Consider the following 21770-nt stretch of genomic DNA (forward strand, 5'->3'; position numbering starts at 1 on the left):
GAAAGCAGCTATTTATTAAGAAAACTGGGGAGTCATTGATCACATGACTTCAGAGATGATGAAGGGTGAAACCAAAACCTGTTTCATAAGATTAGAAACCAGTGGCAACATTGGAATTGTACTGTATTGAAATGGAGAACCGATAAATGATTGAAAATGAAAGAAGGGAAAAAATTGCATAATGAAAATCCCCCACAGCTAAGTGAGAACCAAGTAGCTACTACTGGAGTTGCATGATTCAGCTGACTGCTGAGTGTGGCAATCTGTAAGAAAACAAAGCGTTTGGAGTAAGACAACAGGCTGGGCCCCTCAGCTTTCTCACACCCACACAGTCCTCCCCTGTCAGAGGGCTGGAGTCACATGAGGGCAGCAGAATGGCATGACCAGCAGGTCCAAGGAAAAACACACAGTTGCTCAAACCTCTGGATACACAACAACTTCAAAGCAGCATTAACTATGCCGGATAACACTTAATTACCCGGTTTCATTTTTAGTGTATATACATGTATAGACACAACATATTCCCCTGACAGCATTTAATATTACCCTAATATCCAAACTGTATAGGGTATAATGCAGTTACATCATGTTATATGCCATTACATTCGTAGTTTAAATGTACCCAATTGTGTAAAAAGGACAGTAAAATAGGGTGTAACCTCACCTGTTTAAATTTGAAAATGAGTTAAAGCTTTTATGACTTTCAGCGACTCTCTTCTTGAGACGATATATCTCCAAACCCTTACTAGGCTGCAACAGCAATAAAACAGCCCCAGCGCTCTTTACTCTGCGCCCAGACACTAAAAATGACCGGGCTATCCTGTCTCCCCAAAACATCTGTCTGGAGTCTGCTGGACAGCACCCAAGGTAAGGGCGAGCTACCGCTCCTGAATACCTTATCGTGCCCTTGCTTCAAAGTCGGTTGTGCTGGACCAAAACCTCCATTGAGAAATTCTAAACAATAGAACAAAAATACTGAATACAATGTCCTCCACTATCACTTCAGTGGACTTTTAATGTCCAATGAAACAAGAAACAAGGAGATAAGCACATGTTTCAGCATCCATGCCTCAACTGACAGGGATGACCATGGGTACCTCACAGGGGGAAGCTTTATGAATACTAACCTGTCATAATGCAGAACTCAATGTACGCCTGAAATTAATCAATGAAGGTCCTCATAAAGATTGCAGTACGTGTGTGCGTGCATGTGTGCATTTATTACGTGTATGTGTATACGTACTGTGTGTAAGTGTGTACGTGTATGCAGGTGCCTGCCTGCTCACCTTCATGACTACGTCCCTTGCGTGTGCATGTGTGTGTATGTGCGCACGCGCGCGCGCGTGCGTCCGTGCGTGCGTGCGTGCGTGCGTGCGTGCGTGCGTGCGTGTGCGTGTGTGTGTGTGTGCAGGCAGCTTCTGCTGGGCCCGGGACAAAGTTATCTGAAAGGGCCCCAAACCCAATACATTCAATGTAATGAGGACCCAATTCTGGGCCCCCTCTCACCCTGGGCCCGGGACAACAAACCCCTTTTTCCCCACCTGTCGGCATGCCTGTGTGTGTGCGTGAGTATCAGTCGCCTCACCTTGATGACGATGTGTCCCTTGCGCGTGCCGCTGCGGTCCAGCTCGCGGTGCTCCTTCACCATGACGATCTCGCCCTCCTCCTCCACCTTGTGCGTGTTCTTCTCCACGTGGTTGAGGATGCGCCAGTAGTCCTCTTGGGCGATGCACACAAACTGGTCCAAAACCACATGGGGACATTTAATAAACGAGTAGTACAGCAACACGCTGCTCCTGACCACTGTCGGGTACTCGGACAACAGCAGCGAAGAGTCATGCTGCCCAGACATGAGGTTTCCTGTAGGGACTTTTTTATGCTGCTGTGTCTAAGTCGACGCGCTATGGTGGCCAAAGACGACACCCGCTAGACCAACGTCAATCGAAACGTCAGTCACTTTGTGCACCAGAAAATAAAAAAAACATCTAAAAGTATACAGAGTGCTCCGGGCATCCCTGGGTCTAGTCACTGAGATGTAGCACAGTTTGTCTTCACCCGCTAGTCCAACTTTGGCACCGCGTCCAAATCTGAGGCTGCTTCAGAATGAGGCTGCTGACTACACTGGTGGTGGTGACTGACAGTGTGCTTCTCGCAAGGGTTTGACAAAGGGAAGTGGCTCTAATATGTGAAAGCGCTAGATTCAGTTCAAGGCAAGAGAAGTGGCGACAAAAAAACTCCCAGCCACTCTCTCGTTCAAGCATATGCACATCCGCATCAGCTCAAACTAAAACTCACCCCTAACCTAAAAAAACCCACACACAACTAGGCTCAACAGACACCTTCCTATGTCTATATTTGATTCTGGTTTGTGGCTTTAGAGCTTCATGAGATAACAATAGTATGTGTGATGGTCAGTCCAACACTTAACCTTTCAGCAGTCAAAGGCCTTTCCGGCGCATTTACCCAGGTTGAGGGTAAATGACATTTGCCATTTTTTAGTAATTTCACCTGACAACTTTGTTATGTGAATTCAATAGGCTATGTAAACTTAAAAACATTATCAGATGTCATTGGACCTTCTGAACCAATCACTATACAGTAAATAAAACAGGCAGGTCAAAGAAACTACGGAATTGAGGGATTTGCAGCACGGCAAAACCAGAAGCTTCTTGCAAATCCCTCAATTCCCTAATATTATGCCCTTTACTGGTGAAAGTGTAGCTCTAAGCCCCCAGGCTCTGTGTTTTACAGGAAAGAAGCCAAGCATCATCCACCACAGAGTCAGATTTGGACGGTTTTAGAGGAGCAAATAGGCCCGGGCAGTAAATTATTTATGGAAGCGGAACGTGCACTGTAACTGGAAAATGGGCCAGGTCCTGTCCAGAGATTGCCCATATTTGGAGGCATGTTTTTCACTTCCTTAGGGAAGTTGCACTTATGACTTGCAAGTGGGCGCACGCACACTCTCCACAGTTATGTGAACACGAACAACAAAGGATCACACACAACTACTGCAGACATTGTTGCATTCAGGAGCAAAGGTATTGGAAGTTGCACTCAAGCATACATCAACATGCCAACTGGATGGCAAACTGTAAACAACATATACTTTATACACTACATTGAGGATGCGCGTGTGTGTGCGTGTGTGTGCGTGTATTTATGAATATGTATGTGTGTGTGTGTGTGTGTGTGTGTGTGTGTGTGTGTGTGTGTGTGTGTGTGTGTGTGTGTGTGTGTGTGTGTGTGTGTGTGTGTGTGTGTGTGTGTGTGTGTGTGCATGAATCAACGTATCTGTGAGTGTGTCCCTTTGTCTGCGTATGTGCATGCATATGTTCCGTATGTTCCTGTACTTACAGTATGTTTGGTGGGTGTGTGTGAGAATATACATTGTGTGGACATGTGTGATGCATGCATAAGTATAGTGTGTGCTGTGTGTTATGAACTGGTAAGGTGAGAGTGCAAGTGCGTGAATGAATACGTGTGTGGCTGTGGATGTTTGAACGTGTGCATGTCTCTGCGTCTCACCTGGCAGTCGTCTCCTTTGGTGCGGACCATGCCGCTCATGTACTGCTTGTCCAGCGACGGGGAGATGCCGAAGCTGTTGCCCATGCACAGCATCTCGGCCCGGCCGTCCTGGTGGCTGATCTCCACCGAACCGTTGACGATCACGTACCACAGGTCCAGCTGCAGGCAGCCAGATAAGAGAGACATGATGAGGAACAGTGGCCAGACTTTTGACTTTTAAAATCCCTTTATTGAACCATTGCATGGTCTATACTTCCACAAAAATGGTCAACACACCTCTCAAGCCCCCGCCTGCCCACCCACCCTAACCCATTACCATTAGTGGCAGGATGATGTTGCAAGTTTTGGCAAAGGACGCGCTCAAGTTCTTGGAAAAACGAAAGTCTTTGGGTGCGCGATAAAATGTATCAACTTAAGGAAGAAAAATCCGAAGGCTTGATAGCCGAAACGCGTTTGCTTTTTGGACATGGTGGTAATATAAATAAATAATGAGACATAGTTTGTGAGTGGGGATTTTTCTTCCTTAGGATGATGTTGCAGCAAGCTGCTTGAGGTGACGTCACTGAGCAACTGGTCTACCTGTCTTGAGTCCCCATTAAGATGGGATGACTTACAGCTGGATGCCGTTTCTTTTACTTTCTGGTCACAGGATTACCGCTGCTCTCTACCGTTCACGGTCACGTACCACGTGTCCAGCTGCAGAAGCACAGATAAGGACGGTGATGATGTGGGGTATGTCTGGTCTTACAAAGAAAAGCAGCTTTCTTCTATGCCAGACCTCCAGACCAGGCCTTCCCACCGGCCAGTCATGCTACCATGGGCAGGATTAAAAAGGTGTGGTCATATGGTGTAGGCTGTCATGCTGAAGACTGGAGGGGAATATGTGGACTCGACGCGGTCCAAGGAACCTGGTTACGCCGATTTGGATGTTTGGATCGATTTAATCTTATGAATTGTTTTAAATTGTTTATTTATCTACTGTTGTATGCATCCTACATTTCATTTTTAATGCTGTAACAATAGGTGACACTGGTGCCCCTGCTGTTTCAGTTAATACTATGTTTTAAAGGTTGCGAGCCTACTGATGTGTTTTAAGATTATGTCTTTGATGGTATTGCACCACATGTGTTAATACATAGAATTGAACGGGAATTGAACTGCAACTGTTGACAGGGGGCTTTCCAATAGCTGTGTTAATGCCATTAGAAAAGACGCAGGGAAGGACACACACACTCATCCACAGGGGCCACTGATCGCTTTTGCCAGGCCCGGGACAAAATCGTCTAAAGGGCCCCCCCATCCAATACAATGCAATACAATGTAATAATAACTCAAAATTTGGGCTCCCTCTCTTTCTGGCCAGCTGACCCCTTTGCTGACTTGATCGGCTTCCCTGATTATCCACAAACTGCATCTATTGGAGGTAAACTGCTGAGCGGAGGGACAAAAACCCTGTAAAGGACAGCAGTCGAGCCAGTCACAAATAATGAAGTATTAATGAGGTTTTTTTTCCTGCGGTGTACAAGTTATTACTTTTGTTTTATTCGTGCTGGGGTCATTACAAACCCCTGCACAAGCTTCATTTAAACAGGCCCTTTGCTGATCCAAACTGCAGACCACACCACTATACTTTCTGCTGTTCAGGCCTTCCCGTCGCTCTCGCTACTTTACAAGACGCGCCAGGTTGCAGATTTCCCTCAACAAAGCGACTGCAAGCAGACTGGAGGAGAAAATAAAAGGCTGCAGTGATGACCGCAGCAGTTGACTGCAGTTCACGGGGAGTGCAGACTGGCTGCGTTACCATTGGATGTGTTCAAGTGCGGCAATCTAAGAATGCTCTGCTCTGCTCTGCTATTCGGCATGGAGACGTCGCGCATCACATTGAGAATTGCTGCGACTCAGAATTTCCCATTACTAGAGGACGTGGCCGAGTGCCACCACTGAACTTCAGTCGCGATATGAAAAGAGGTCTATGGGGAGAACGAAAGGCTGAATGCTTTTAGAAGACTACAGTCGGAAAATTGCAAGAAAGAAAACCCTGCATCCAATTGTATAAGCTTTGGTGAGGTGTCTAAGAAAGCCCCATTGATGGTGGTTCTGGCCAATGAAAAAAAGTGCTAGTGCAATACAGGGGGATAAAAAACTTAATGAAACACTGCTTGATTTCCCTCTGTGTTTGTATTGGCTATTGATTTCATCAAAGAGTGGTTTTACACGCCAGAACTAACAGCCAGCAAGTCGGGCTCTTTGTGCGGTTAAGTGGTGGCAAACACCAACCAACAACAAAAAAAGCAAAGCCCCAGTTATTTCTCTTAGGAAGCGTGCTCTGTTAGTAACACATCCATAATACCCGTACGGATACAGGAGCAATTCAGAGATTCAGCTGCCTAGTAATGGACAATAAATGTATGAATTCATCTTCCATTAGCAATTCATCCTTTCTTGCCTCTGCTTTTCAAAACCTCACTGAACTGTACATTCTGTTTTTCGTTGTATGTCAAAACAGGCCTTCTGCAACACACTCGGGGAGTGTCAACGGCTTCGCGCTGTGAAAAGGTGTTCCAGAAATAGCCACTTGACTGACAGACTGACTGACAGCCAAGAGCACATCACCCTTGCCTCCACACACACGAAAACACACACACACACACAAATGCAGAGAAACATACATACGCAAAGACGTGGACACACACACACACACACACACACACACACACACACACACACACACACACACACACACACACACACACACACACACACACACACACACACACACACACACACACACACACACACACACACACACACACACACACACACACACACACACACACACACACACACACAACCCCTTCACCCCATCGACTTCACTCCACCCCACCCACGGCCAGACCTTCAGCTCCCTGCACTGATGTCATGGCTGCCTCCCGTCAACTCAGCACACCCACTTATAAATCATGCATAATCCATTAGCCAATCATAATACATCACAAGACCCCTACGGAGACGCTGACCGCTTTGAGAGATCATCTCTTTACCGACGGCGAAATTCAAGCGTACAGTAACCTCCAGCAAGAGAACACCTTTTGTGTATCTTTGTAGATAAATGTAGCTGTAAGGTGCTGTTTGAAGGTGGGCGTCATCAATTTAACACTTTGAGGAGTAAGGATTTTTTTCTAGAATTATTACTGGAACATTCTAAAGCTGCCATAGAACTCTGTAATACGCTTTTCCTAAATTGTGTCCTAAAGTGCCGTTGGTGCGGTAACTAAACAGATAAGATAAGATTCTCAAGATAGGAAGTTTCTGTAATAAGCCCCCTGTTTTGAAAATCCTGGATAGTATATGTGACAGCAAAGTGAGAACTTCTGAACACGAATGTGATGGTATTTGGGTCTACTCTCTTTCACTTCATTCCGCAGTGTGCAGTCCACGTTGCCACCCCTCCTGCGTCTCTGCGTGTTAATAAAATTGGTCTGGGAGTTTAATTTATTATTATGCCGTCACGCCAGCTTCAGTGTGCATTTCCTAAAAGATTTCCCTTTTAGGCAGCCATGTAAGTTAATTCATTATCGCTGGCAGCTCCTTTTACTGATTGATGACACGCCCACGCGCAGAACGCACACGCACCTACAAATCAGCACAGCACACACATGCACACAGTCCGCCCTTCCACACACACACACTTACCACACACAAACTCTTAGCACACAGAATTTTAAGTGCTCTGCAAAAAAAATTGCTACTTTGCTTAGGAATGCTACGGTTGAGCATACCATACTTTGTATACACAGTGTACAGTAGTCAGCGCTGGAAAATTAGTTGTCTTATTTATGGTGCAACTAAACTTGTGTAAAGACCTTTAAGAGTACCTGTGGGATGCAGCAAGATATTTAGCTAAATGAGCACAGATGAACAACTGAGCCAGCCTCCAGAACACATTCATTCTCAATGACTGTGTACATAATGCGTTACTGCAGTTTGGCAGGGGGCACTGGTGTAAGCCTCCAATACATTTTATCCCACGGCTCATCACACTTACACACTGCAGAGGGATGCGAATTGTCATGGATGTGATCAGCATACTGTATGAAAAAAAGACTATGACTGCAGTCTGTATGTTGATATGGTGGAGAGATATACATTTGCAGGTATGGTATATGGCCCTTATCTGTACTTCACCAACTCATCACGAACCCAGTGGTGAAATAAAATGGGGAAAATATGACATCCACCTGGACACAAAAAATGGGAAATACAGAATAATTTATGAATTCCCATCTGTCCACTAATGATAAGATGGTGGTGTGAGTGTATGAATATGAATGCATCTATGTGCCTGTGTGCGTGTGTGCGTGTGTGTGTGTGTGCCCGTGTGTGTGCCCGTGTGCCCGTGTGTGTGTGTGTGTGTGTGTGTGTGTGTGTGTGTGTGTGTGTGTGTGTGTGTGTGTGTGTGTGTGTGTGTGTGTGTGTCCATGTGTGTGTGTGTGTGTCTTGTGCGTGCGTCTCTATCTCACCTCCTGTTTGTCGTGCAGGATGACGGTGGCGGCCTGCTCCACCACCTCGAACACCATGACGGTGCACAGCTCCCGCCGCACTGACATGGTCATGTTGGCAAACGCCGGCAACTGGTGCATGAACTCCAGGAGCTGCTCTGTAGAGGGACAGCAAACAGGGGAAGAAGGATAAAAGAAAAGAAGAATGGAGGGGAAACAAGAGAAGAGGGGACAGACAGGAGAGAATCAAAGAGACAGTGCCAGGCAGAAAAGGAGAAGGAGGAAAAAAAATGGAGATGAAGATGGAGATGGAGAGAACGAGTGAAAAAGAAGGAGAAAATAAAGAATAGGAAGGGAAAGAAAGAGAGAGAGAGAGAGAGAGAGAGAGAGAGAGAGAGACAGAGAGCGAGAGAGAGAGAGATTGTGGGAAATGAGGGGAGAAGATGCCGGGAAGGAGGAGAGTGATGAGTTATGTGATAAAGGCAGACACCACCTGTGGGGACCCAGTGAGTTCTGTCACACTGTGCCGGACCCCTCTCTGAGAGCAGAGGTACTGGCCTAGAACACGCTGACCTCACCCTATATTCAAATCAGTCAAACACATGCACGCGCACACACACGCAGACGCACACGCACGCAAAAACACACACACAAAAAAAGGCAAGAGACCACTAACAGCAGTGACCAGGACATCAAGAGCACAGTCTGTCTTCTGCCAGTAACACAAAGCAAATGGCCAGTAAAAGAGAAAACAGCAAAATAACTTCAAAAATGTCTTGACAATGCTATATGAAGGCTATCTCTGTTTGGGCACGTTTTTAGAAAGCAAACTACACATTGTGCAGGGACAATCTGTCCTTACAAAAGTCCCTATGAATAAAATAAAACGTAGGGCTGGGCGATTCACCCTAAAAAAAAAATCTAGATTTTTTCATTAAGAAACTCGATTCACGATTCGCGATTCGCTTCAACCCCCCCCCAAAAAATTTTTTTTTTAAATCTTGTGGAGCTCTCTAGGCCCCTACGTGGTTGTGTGTGAGTGCGAGTGTGTGAGAGAGAGAGAGAGAGAGAGAGCGAGAGAGAGAGGCTCTGTTTGTGTGGCGGTGCTTCTGGTGTGTGTGAGTGAAGCCTACTCGGACTGGACTAGTTTCTATGGACATGGGGTAGCTTATAGCAGGGGTTTTGGGGGCTGGGGACGCCTAGGGGGCCGTGAGAGGATGCCATGGGGGCCGTGGCAGGTTGGCAAGGAAAATATAGCAAAATTAAATGAATAATTGAATTAATTGAATAACCTAAGTAGCCAAAATAAACCAAAAATAGTCCCAGTGGAATAATTTTGTTCTTTACAATACATATGTATTATGCTTTCTGTAGTACCTGAATGGTCTTAAGAATACACAAGCTTTAGGCCTATCAAGCTGTGAAACTGGGTGCACAGAAAAAAATAGTGTGGCACGTCCCATGTCAGGGGGGGCTTGGCTGGAATCTACCGGTATGTGGAGGGCTCATAGTAACGTTTGGGAACTCCAGGCCAAAATAGCCTAATGTTATTTTATCTCAGAACATTACTAATAGAAATGACCAATTGGGATTACATTGAAACATCTCAGAAAAAGAACAAAAATGTGAGTGGTTGCCTGCTGGTTTCCCAACCCATCAAATCCCATGGTAATGTGTCTGAATACATGTCGATGCATCTGAACACTGCTGCGTTAACACTGCGAAAACATTTTGGAGTAACACCCTAAAACAATGCTTACTTCAAGACGGCAACGTTTGCAAGCCTGAGTAGATTAGATATCGCGTTTCATGCATTTAATCAGACATCATAGGGTCACATTCGCACAGGATTAGAACTAGTTTTACAGCGGGTAATTTCTCCGGACTGCTTCACAGGTGGTAAAACTCTCGGCGAAGTTTACCAATATCGCCGCTATCTTTACTGACATGGCGCGTTCAGACGCGGTTATTATTACTTTACCACTACCGTCCGAGTGGGGCTTTGGAGAGAGGGGGAGAGAGAGCGCGCGAGAGACCGAGTGCTCCGTGTGCTTGGTCTGTGTGTGTGAGCGAGAGAGAGAGGGAGGGAGAGAGATTCCTTTCAACTCACATGTTGGTTAAGATACAGGCGAGGAAGCAGTGCATCCAAAACTTTAGGCATGTGTTGAAAACCTCTCTTCTCCGCCGAATAAATTGGAAGGCGCATATCCGTAGTAGGTAGTTCTAAGCTAATTGCATCGGTGATTGCTTTCCACCTTGCTCGTGGTAGGGGTAGAGTTTGTTTGGCATTTTCTCCGCGAGATGTTTTCGTTTCAAATATCGAAACAAGATTGTAGTCCGGCTGCTACAGCTTACGTTACGACAACACTGTCATTCAAAATTTACAAAGTGGTACTGTTTGGTATTCATCATTGGCAAAACGATAGGAGGTAGTGTCACCTTTTTTGAACAGGAGCCCGTATTACTCACCGGTTTCATTTCACCCCTTATATTTCTGTGTAGGCTAACTATTTCACTCACCACGTTTAGTTTGTTTGTGCATGTAATGGGGGAGGAGACACAGAGAATGCACTAGGTAGGCCTACGTCTCCGGAGGTCTTGGCGAACGTAATGCAATGTGTGCGCTTGGATACATAAACTTCATAGAGACAGAGGATTTTTTCTTTTTTTAAAAATCGTATTAACGCGATTTCTCAAAAAAACAAATTGATTTGACGTTCACACTCGATTTTAAAATCACATCGATTTTTTTGCCCAGGCCTAATTAAAACGCACACCCAACATTCACCTGCATATTAGCTGGCAGTGAAAGCAGTGGCAACGTCTCTTCACACAAATCCCCACAATGTGCGTGAGACTTACCGATGTCGTCGTCAGTGCGGTCGGCTGGGTCCTTCTCCAGACACTCCCGCACCAGGTCTCGGCCCAGCAGCGGGTCCGTGGCGCGTTCCAGGTCCTCGTCTTCCTCCTCCTCTTCCTCCGAGTCCACGGGGGCCTCGGGCAGCCCCGATAGGTCCACGTCTCCAATCTCGCTCTCTGTAGCCTGCTCGTCGCATGATTAAATCACACAACAAGGCTCCTTAGTAACTCCACACTGAGATAAATTAACCGATTGAATTAAAAATATTTTTTTGTCCTTTGATTGATCACCTAGGTTACCTCCAGGAAGCTATTGTACGAAAGCCAGCCATCAGACTTAAGTTAAGAAAGCCCCTCGGAAAATGCAAATTAAACGGTGAACAAATAAGCAATAGATATTGCACAGTAATAAACCCAGACAGATCTCGTCCCAATATGTCCTGCAGGACCTATCACTGTATACTCAGTTCCATAACTCACTTTGGAAGATTCTCCAATAACTTGTTAAGTGTGAAATTAAATTACGAAGATATCAGTAAGGCATGATGTACAATGTGGCGTTCAATATCAGAGGATACTCAAAGCGACAAAATAAAATGGAAAATCACTGTATCTCACTCAACTACATTTTATTCTACTGTTTATTCTTCTATATCAGTACTGTACATTAAATAGGACTGACTCCATTCCCTATCTACGTCTAAGGAAAACAAATTATCACAATTTAAAAGTGTTGTGATTTTGTTGATTAAATAATGCACACCATGCATTTTTCCATCCATGAACTGCATTGAATCTGATGGTTTGTACACACTCATGGCGACAGCCTCTGCTATGCGGTTGATTATTGAGATGCACCAGACCACAGAACAATGGAGATGATGGCCCATTCAGTTCAATGGACCTTTCTACAATCCCCGTCCTTGAATGGTGCAATAATAGCACATTATACTACAAAAGGGAATCTGCAGTGTAGTGTATTTATCGTCACACTACTAAAAACAGCATCGCCCTGATAGACACACTCTTTTTACTCGGAGTGGAGAGCTTGTCGGGAAATCAGAGATCTTACAACACACACACACACACACACAAAAACACCAAACCCCTTTGTTCTTCAAGCCACATTCCCCATTCCAATTTCCCCTGGTCAAATTTCCAGCTGTCGTCCATAAGCACATAATCAATTCCTTCAGTGCTACTTAACCCCCCTGTTTATCCGCCGCGCGGTAAACGGCAGTGGCAGGCCTTGGCCAGCCGCAGACAGGGGAGCCGAGGAGCCACGGAGGCTGTGGGGACCCGCGGAGAGCCACCAGGACCAATGGTGGATTTATTAACGCTGGAGAATATTCCCATTCATTCAATTCAAGACATATTATCGAAAGTAGAAATGATTAGTTTTGCCTGTGAAGATTCAGGCCATTCATGCCATGTTATCCAGCAAAGGAGCTAAATTGTGCAGAAAGCAACTGGACTTATTGGAGCTTGATGATGAACTAAATGTTTTTTTGTTTTTGATTTTAAACAATAGCAGTATGTTTTTTTAAATATATTTTCATGGGCCTAGGCTGCCCGTTCACAGTCCATGTTGCATAAACTGGATGTGTCACAGCACCCCCTGACAAGACGTTTTCAAGATCCAAAAATAAGCCCAGTTGCTTACAAATGAACCTGAACGGAGGGGTTTTCCTCCAGCTCCAGCGGTGGCGCTGCCTGAAAGCTCAAAGAGCCAGAGGTGAGGGATACCGCCACAATAGGAGGAAGGGAGGGGTTCCTGGTCTTTTAGGCGTTAGGAGTCTCCTTCCCAATACTCCACACAGGATTGTTGTAAGAGGACTGGGAGGTCTTTTTAATTGGTGTTTTTCAGTTATTCTGGCAATTTGTTTCAGCTATATGGCACCAAATTAGGTGAATAAAACCACTGCCAAAAATCTTTTGGTTGTTGCCAGAGTAATATATTTCGTAGTAGCTTTCAACTGGTATGACGTTTTATTTTAAATCCAACTTCTACAGGGCATACTGTAAAAGTGCTCCTATTGTTGGCAGTTTCAATATAACTAATCTAATACAAAACATTTAACTGTCCTCAGGTGCCTTTGCTGACTGGCCTTCTACCTAGCTTACTTTTATCCTTTTACAGCAAAATTATCTCTTGCATACGTTTTTCGAACTCACTTTTAAAGCATATTGACTTGTCTCTGTGTGGGAGATGCACTTTACACAAATGAACTCGTCTTGTCAGCAAAACCAGTCCTGGCGAGGGTTTTGACGAGAGTTTTAACGAGACACTTGCAGTAGAGAACCCTGCAGTAGGTAGGTGTTGGCAGGTAGGAAACCAGTCATGGGTCCCCTTGTCACAAGCATCTGATACAGACTTTGTGTGCGGTATGGTACGCCCACCCTCTCTCTCTCGACACACCAAGCAGCCGACACAGGGCCCCTGAGACTAACGGCCGGGACAGATATCGCTGCGCCAAAGTGTGGGGTCTATCAGTACGAGTGGAGAGGATAAGGCAGCGCAGGAACAAATCTCTCTCCATGCGCAAGGGGGAAGGAGGCGGGGTAATGATTTTAAATGCCCGTGACAGGCACAGCGAGATTAGGAGAAGCCAACATCTCTTTGCTGTCAGTGGCACTGCAGCGATTACAAAAGCTTGTTCCACAGACAGAAATACCATCCAACTGGCCACGGGTCTTACCTTACCTACTGAGAAGTGGCTGTTTTGTTTTCTTCTTTTTTTTCTGTACGAAACATTCTGTTCTCACTGTATCCATTACTTTCCATAGATTTGTGTGTATTTTTAAACCATAAATACGTAACGGTGAAAAGGAAAGTGAGAGACAATGGTGAGAGTGATGACCATAACAGGAAAGAGGCACTGACGTAAAAGGTAAACGTTAAAGGCTTCAGATGTGCTGAGGTGGACCGAGCTTCCCTGCTGTGATAAATAGTCTGAGACAGAGAACTTCAGACGAGGAAACAGGGAGACACCTTTCCTGCCTCCTGCCAACCAGGGCACAGTTATGAAAAAACAACAACTCAACTGCAAACAATACCCTGGTCGTTTCCCAATGTCTAGTGTGCACCCTTCGAAGTTTGTCAGCCTTCGTAGTCATGCCCAGTGATTGGATATTCTTTGGTGAACTCTGCGGAGTATCCAATCACTGGGCGTGATTAATTAGGCTGACACACTACCAAGGCTCTAGCCACTCTCTCAGGAACAGTTTGTATCTGCTAATCAGATCATTGTCACAATTGTCAAGATATGGTCTATACAAAACTGATTCTTGTTTTGAATGTTTCTTGATTTTGGTTCAGTTTCACTACAGGTTCTGTGTGACCGAGCCAAGGATGGAGGAGTTACCTGGTAGATATCCGATAGGCTGCTGCTGCCAGAGTCGCTGGCAATGCTGCATCCTGATTGGCTGGGAGCCATGTGCATCATCTGCTGGTGGGGGTGGTCTGTGAGGTGCATTTTGTTGAGGTCTCCAGGAAGCTGTGGAACAGACAAAAAGACAAAATAGAGACGAGACGTGAGACTGAGGTTGGTTTCCTGGAGGAGGAATCACAGTGAAATCTTACTGTAGGGTAGCAATCACATGCCACAACTTAGAGGGTCCTGCAAGCCTGCATAGCTGCAGGAATCCAGGTAGACCACACACACACACACACGTACATGACACAAACCCAGATACAGGCACAAGCACAAGCACACGCAAACACACGCACACACACACACACACACACACACACACACACACAGACAGACAGACAGACAGACAGACAGACAGACAGACAGACAGACAGACAGACAGACAGACAGACAGACAGACAGACAGACAGACAGACAGACAGACAGACAGACAGACAGACAGACAGACAGACAGACAGACAGACAGACAGACAGACAGACAGACAGACAGACAGACAGACAGACAGACAGACAGACAGACAGACACACACACACACACACACACACACACACACACACACACACACACACACACACACACACACACACACACACACACACACACACACACACACACACACACACACACACACACACACACACACACACACACACACACACAACCACAACCACCCACACACACATATACCCACACAAACAAACCCATAACACTGTTGTAAATAACTCTCTCTCTCTGTGTCCCTGTCTTCCATATGCCCTCCTCTAAGTACCAGGCCTGTGGCACGCGCCTGTGTTTGACAGCTGACCTGAGTAAGTGTGTGTGTGTCTGCATGTGCACCTCTCCTCTCCTCTCTCTCCGCAGCGCTGTCCCCCAGCTCAGTCACCATAAATCTGACGGGAGCAGACGCCACAGGTCCCCTCTGTGTGACCCCCACCCCAGCCCAACACAGCATGCTGTGACAGCGCCACCATCAACATGACACTGCGGAGGCGCGGGGCAAGTGATGGAATGTGCATACTCCTCACACATATCACACACACACAAATTCAAAGAAAACACACACACACACACACACGTGCACACACAGTTATAACACTCCTCAAAGAAAACACACAGGCGCACGCGCAAACACACCCAAAACAAACACAAACATCACATTCTTCAAAGAATGTAACACATACGTTCTCTTCAAAACATACACGCCATTCATCAAAGAACGCTCATTCTTTAAGAAGCTTCCGTATGTAAACCATTACGCATTGATGCTTGAAAAAGAAATACATTCAAAAGGTGTACCACTAGAATAAACAGAAACACCAGAGGCCTTGGATTTACTAACACACTGCCAAGTATGAGGCAATAGTCATATGATTTTTCTTTTTTTTTTAAATGCTATGTTAGGGAACATTTCACGCAAAATAAAAAAAACCAGATCGATTCAGACTTACTCACAGTTACTCGAGTGCTGCTTGAGATACAAATCTCCATATGTTCTTTGCCGATTTATTTCTTTGTTGTTCAATTCAGCAAAAAACATTCTGCTGCTTCAGCAACAATAAATCACTGTGTGAGCTTTCTGGCCTTGCTCCTTTGAACAGAACCAAATTAGTTCAGAGCTGCACCGTAATGAAAAGTATAGAACTGCACACAGAATTCACAAAAATAAGAGTTCACAGGACAATACCAAAGCCAGTCAGGAGCCATAAAGACAAGATTATTCTCTCAGATATGTTACTGCAGCCTACAGGAACCACAGTAGAGTACTGGTGCATCTTCAAATGAACCCAAAACCACAGCTTGAAATCTGAGGCACTACAATGGAGGGCACAGAACACAAACTTCACAATCATGACCAAGAAACAACAGGGTTGGTGAATACCAAAATATTGATGTACCTAATGTAAAATGTAGAGCCCATTCAAAATGTAGCACCAAGTCTTGATCTACAATGAAAATTGAATTCACACTCTGTCCAAAAAACAAGCAAGCAAGCTTACCGCTGGCAACCATCCGCGTAGCTGAGGCTCTCCGAGACAAAGGCCCACGCCACAGCACCTCACCTCGTCCATGCTGTAGCTGGCATCGTCTGACAAAGCCCGAGCCCGAGCCAGAGCCCGAGCGTCTGGACACAGTACAGCCCTTAGCCACCATCACCTCCACGGTCGCCGTGCCAACATGCAATATTTAATATGCCTCGTCTACACGCAACACCACTTAAGACCCCCACTAGCCCAACACCCACACATGGACTATCACACTCGAACACACACACGGGCGCACACATACACAGTACACGCACGCACACGCGCGCACACACACACACACACACACACACACACACACACACACACACACACACAAAGCAAAGACCAAGAGGGGAGGGGGAGTTGTGGGTTGACAGTATCTGCCCTCAATCGGCCACTTAAATGGATCATCACAGAGATTCATGCCAACATTTCTTGCTACTGGAAAACTGGAGGTTGGAATGATAACATTCAAAACACAGTTGGTAACCAATCCCTGCTGCCTAACCTGGCACAGAGACAAGGGGAGTGGGGTCTGACCCTGTTTACAGTACCTTCAATTGGCAACCATGATCGCCATATCAGGGTTCATACATATCAACCAGAGGACTTTATGCTGCACAAGCCAGGGAAGAAAGCTTGGAATATTGCTTGCCCAAGAGACTTTGCTGTGACCATCAACTACCGAATGTGACCATCAAATACCAAATAAACTCTATTGTTCCATTTCTTAACTCAAGCAATCATACAAGCAGGGCTATACATTCACTTTTTTCATCATTAGTCAAAATGGCTAATAGATGTAAATCGCACTAGACAAACATACACTTGTCACCTGAAAAGGTCGCTAGTAGGCTTTCTTTTCTACCAGTCGAACTGAATTTTCACCAGCATTTGGCCGGTTGGCTGGTGTTAATTTAGAGCCCTGCATACAAGTACAAGATATCACAACCGGGTGCTCTGAGGAAAGCCACAGGCTGAAATGTCATGAGATTGACAATTTTGTTATCTTGTACAGAGTGTGTGCAGCACCTTCTTGCCTTTTCATGAAACTTTATTTTAGGTCAACAGCACCTTTCGTGCGTATGCATTTCCCCATGAATTGCACAAACCTCAAAAAGGAGGTGCACAAACAAAGCGCAGACACCCCTCTGAACCAGAGGTGGACACCCCAGCTTCAGAGAGCGAGTCAAAAAGCCCTGCCAAGTATCTCCATCTGGCTGATGATCATTTCTGTGCTCATTAGGATGAGACAGTTCAGAAATTGGTCAGATGCGAGGCAGGATGTTTACTGTCTGGAGACGGGATCTCCACCTATAGCTTTCTCGACCTACAGCACAGCCAACCGGGCTCTCGTCTCAACCCAGATGGAGGAGGCAGACAGGGAGGTGGAGGAGGGGGAGGAGGAGGAGGAGGGGGAGGAGGAGGAGGAGGAGGGAGGGGGATATGAATAATAAACACTGGCTCAATTTTTCTCTGAGGTCTGTCATAACGACACACAAAACCATCTCCAGAATAAAAGCGGAGAGGAGTCAGTGTTCCAATACTGGACCTTCTAGAACTTTAAATAGTGAAAACACAAGTGATGGCATGTTCATTCGCACAGTGCGGTAATTCTAACGCAGCATTGAGGAGAACAACAACAAAAGGCACCTCAAAATGAACCTGTTTTTAAGGTCTCAATTTTCACAGCTTGAGTCATTAAGTGGTTGAGATTCAAAACTTTGATTCATCCATGACAAAAAATGGATGTAAAATAAAATAACATCATTTTGACGCCATTATGCGATTCTGAATCTGAGCGGCATGCAAGACAAACACGCAACATGCAACACGCAAACGACAAAAACCTCACGGTCGATTTGAGGCTAACGGCCATCGACAGTTACACAGGTATCGAAAGGGTGGATAGATCGGATCGCACATCCCTGAGTCTGTCCGAGTCTGGAGCAGTGATCCAGAGGATGTCCAGAGGGAATCTGGATCGATATGTCTCATGCCCTTCTCCTGTCACTCTGTCAACACTGGAAGCGCCCCGCTCTGGAAAAGGCCATCAATCACACCACTGCCTATGCCACCACGACATGGCTGTCACTGAGGAGTGACATCATCCTCCCTGTGTCAAAGCATGTATGTGGAAGATAAAGTGCCTGTGTGTGTGTATCTGAGATTAAGTGTGCACACGCGTTTGTGTGTGAGATGAGGGTGTATATGTTTGTGTGATGAGGGTGTATGTGTATGTGTGTGAGTGAGTGATGGAGAGTGAGTGTGTGTGTGTCTATGTGTGGTGTGAGTGAGTGAGTGAGTGAGTGAGTGAGTGAGTGAGTGAGTGAGTGAGTGAGTGAGTGAGTGAGTGAGTGAGTGAGTGAGTGAGTGAGTGAGTGAGTGAGTGAGTGAGTGAGTGAGTGAGTGAGTGAGTGAGTGAGTGAGTGAGAAAGAGAGAGAGAGCACGCGCAAGTGCGAGTGTGAGAGCGAATGCGAGTGTGAGTGTGTGTCTGTGAGAGAGATAGAGAGATAGATAGATAGATAGATAGATAGATAGATAGATAGATAGATAGAGAGAGAGAGAGAGAGAGAGAGAGAGAGAGAGAGAGAGAGAGAGAGAGAGAGAGTGAGAGAGCGAGAGTGAGAGAGCGAGAGTGACAGTGAGAGAGCGAGAGTGATTATGAACGAGTACTGTGTTTGTTTGATGGAGAAAAGTTAATGAAAGCGTTGTGGAGGGGTGTGTGGAGCGGGCGGAAACGCTGCTAATTGCTGAAGTCACACTGCGATAACTCTAACACACACACACACACACACGGAACACACACACACGGAACACACACACACACGGAACACACACACACACGGAACACACACACACACACACACACACACACACACACACACACACACACACACACACACACACACACACACACACACACACACACAGGGGGTGCCCTTAATCACACATCTTCAGTCAGCCCCTCTCACCCCACCCCACCCATCCCCCACCACCAACACCCGACATCCAGGGGGTCTCCCCAACTCCCCATGAATTAATGATCGGGCCGCGAGATTAAAAATGAATGTCAAGCTCCGCGGGCTTTCCACACGGATACATCAGTGGAGCAAGCCATGCGAGGCCAGGCCTAGTTTTCAAAACCTCCAGCAGCAGCAGCAGCAGCAGCAGCAGCAGCAGCAGCAGCAGCAGCAACAGCAACAGAAGCAGCAGCTCCATGCATTCTGCATCAGCTGCAGCTAACTAGCACCGGCTCCCTCTCTCCAGAATTGCCGTCCCGTTCCAAAAACTTTGAAATGCAGACAGAACAGTCAGTACAGTACGAAATACTGCTAAAAAATGTCTTTCTGGACATTCAAAATGACATACAATGGAGAAGATCCCCCTTCTCATGTATGAACATTTTCCCAGTCATAATAAATATTTAGAATTTGATGGTTTGAATGGGCAGCATGAATTATGGAAATAAACTACTAAAAATATTACACAGTGCACCTTTAAGCCAGCAAGTGAGTTAGTAGGTAAAATGTTGATCACGTTTCTAAGATTTCCTGGTGAATGAATGAATGCAGTAACATGAGTGGGAGCGGATCTGCTGTACTCCGTGGTGGGAGGTTTGTTCAATGTGTTTGCCCTTTTTGCTCGATTTCCAAATGGTAAGGTTAGGTGAATACAGAGTGATTCATTGCTTTCAAAGAGGAAAAAAAGAAAAAGACCACTACGAGGACTGCAACATCAAGGCAAACAAGGGAGACAAAAGCTTGGAGAGACGCCAGCAGCATGGAAAGTTAGAGTGTAGGTGGGCGTACGTGTATGTGTATTTTTGAGAGATAGAGCAAGAGAGAGAGAGAGAGAGAGAGAGAGAGAGAGAGAGAGAGAGAGAGAGAGAGAGAGACAGACAGATAGACACAGACAGACAGACAGAAAGAGAGAGAGAGAGAGAGAGAGAGAGAGAGAGAGAGAGAGAGAGAGAGAGAGAGAGAGAGAGAGAGAGAGAGAGAGAGAGAGAGTGTGTTTCTGTATGTGTGTGTGCGTATGCGTGTGTGCGCGTGCTTGTGCGCGTGCTTGTGCTTGTGCGTGTGTTCGACTTCGCATACATCTGCGTTTTTGTCCATGTTCTTCCTGGGTAAAGGTGTAGAGCGGAGTACTTCCTATTCCTAATGGTGCTCGGCTCCGCTCCGCTCTGCTCTGCTCTTGGCCAAAGGCATTTCCTCAGCTTGGCATCCAGGTCAGGGGGTGAGCAGGAGCTACACGGGCCGCTATGCTGCTCACAAAGCCCTGGCCGGAGAATACAGTACTGGCCTCCCTTCCTCTCCAGGATGGGGCCAATGGAGCTGTCTTTGTGTGTGTGTGTGTGTGTGTGTGTGTGTGTGTGTGTGTGTGTGTGTGTGTGTGTGTGTGTGTGCGTGCGTGCAAGTGAGCGAGCGAACGAACGAATGAGTGAGAGAGAGGGAGGAGAAAGAAAGTAGGAGAGTAGGAGGAAAGCGAGAGTGGGTGGGGAGTGTGTGTGTGTGTGTGTGTGTGTGTGTGTGTGTGTGTGTGTGTGTGTGTGTGTGTGTGTGCACGCGCGAGAGTGCGTGTGCATGTGCGCGTGCGCGCGTGTGTGTGTGTGTGTGACTGTGTGTGTGTGTCCATACTGTGGCAAATGTGAGGGGGTGTTTCAAAAACACACTTCCTCCCCACACCACTCTCCCACTGGCCACCACCCCGGGCCAGGACTTCATGGCTATCACCACAATAGCCGGTGATGAGGAGAGAAGCACCACACACGCACACGCACACGCGCACGCGCACGCGCACGCACACACACACGCACGCACGCACGCACGCACGCACGCACGCACGCACGCACGCACGCACACGCACACGCACACGCACACACGCGGGCACACACACACACACACACACACACACACACACACACACGCACACACACACTCACGCATGCACACAACTCCAACTCCGTAGCGGAAGAGAGGCACCAAAACTGCGTGCCAACCAACAGTAGGGCTAATTGGAGTAGGCTGCCACAGACTGATTGCACACTGATATCGCCACTCATGAGCTGAATGGCTGTAAACACTTGGAAATAATAAAGACACACTGAGCAGAACCGCCCTTTGTCGTTGGGTTTTTCAATGTGCCAAATTCCTTTTTTTCCATTTTTCCTCTTGAGATTCACTATTGCCGATAAAAACTCAGTTCAAGCTGAAACTGACCACCTGGAAAGCTGGGCAATAGATTATATGTTGAAGGGCTGGGCAGGTGCTTATGGAATACAGTACGAGGTGAGCAAAAACACACTTGTAACAGTGACAAGACTAAATATTAAACCTTTGTGAGGAGGACAAGTGATGGATTAAAACCATCAAAGAAGGACAAAAAAAGAATGTCAATAGCGTGTGTGTGCACACACTAACA

General features: G+C 46.3%; 1 protein-coding gene across 1 annotated transcript in view; it reads right to left on the minus strand.

Moving 5' to 3' along the window:
* rapgef6 (Rap guanine nucleotide exchange factor (GEF) 6) overlaps positions 1-21770 on the minus strand; it is a 148688-nt gene that overhangs the window by 52939 nt on the left and 73979 nt on the right. The window contains exons 8-12 of the mRNA XM_063203935.1: positions 14252-14383; positions 10890-11070; positions 8049-8185; positions 3529-3687; positions 1586-1738 (exon numbers count right to left, since the gene is read on the minus strand). Of these exons, the coding sequence (XP_063060005.1) occupies positions 1586-1738; positions 3529-3687; positions 8049-8185; positions 10890-11070; positions 14252-14383 (762 nt within the window). The remainder of the gene's footprint in view (positions 1-1585; positions 1739-3528; positions 3688-8048; positions 8186-10889; positions 11071-14251; positions 14384-21770) is intronic.

Source organism: Engraulis encrasicolus, chromosome 7, assembly GCF_034702125.1.
Source record: "Engraulis encrasicolus isolate BLACKSEA-1 chromosome 7, IST_EnEncr_1.0, whole genome shotgun sequence".
NCBI lineage: Eukaryota > Metazoa > Chordata > Actinopteri > Clupeiformes > Engraulidae > Engraulis > Engraulis encrasicolus.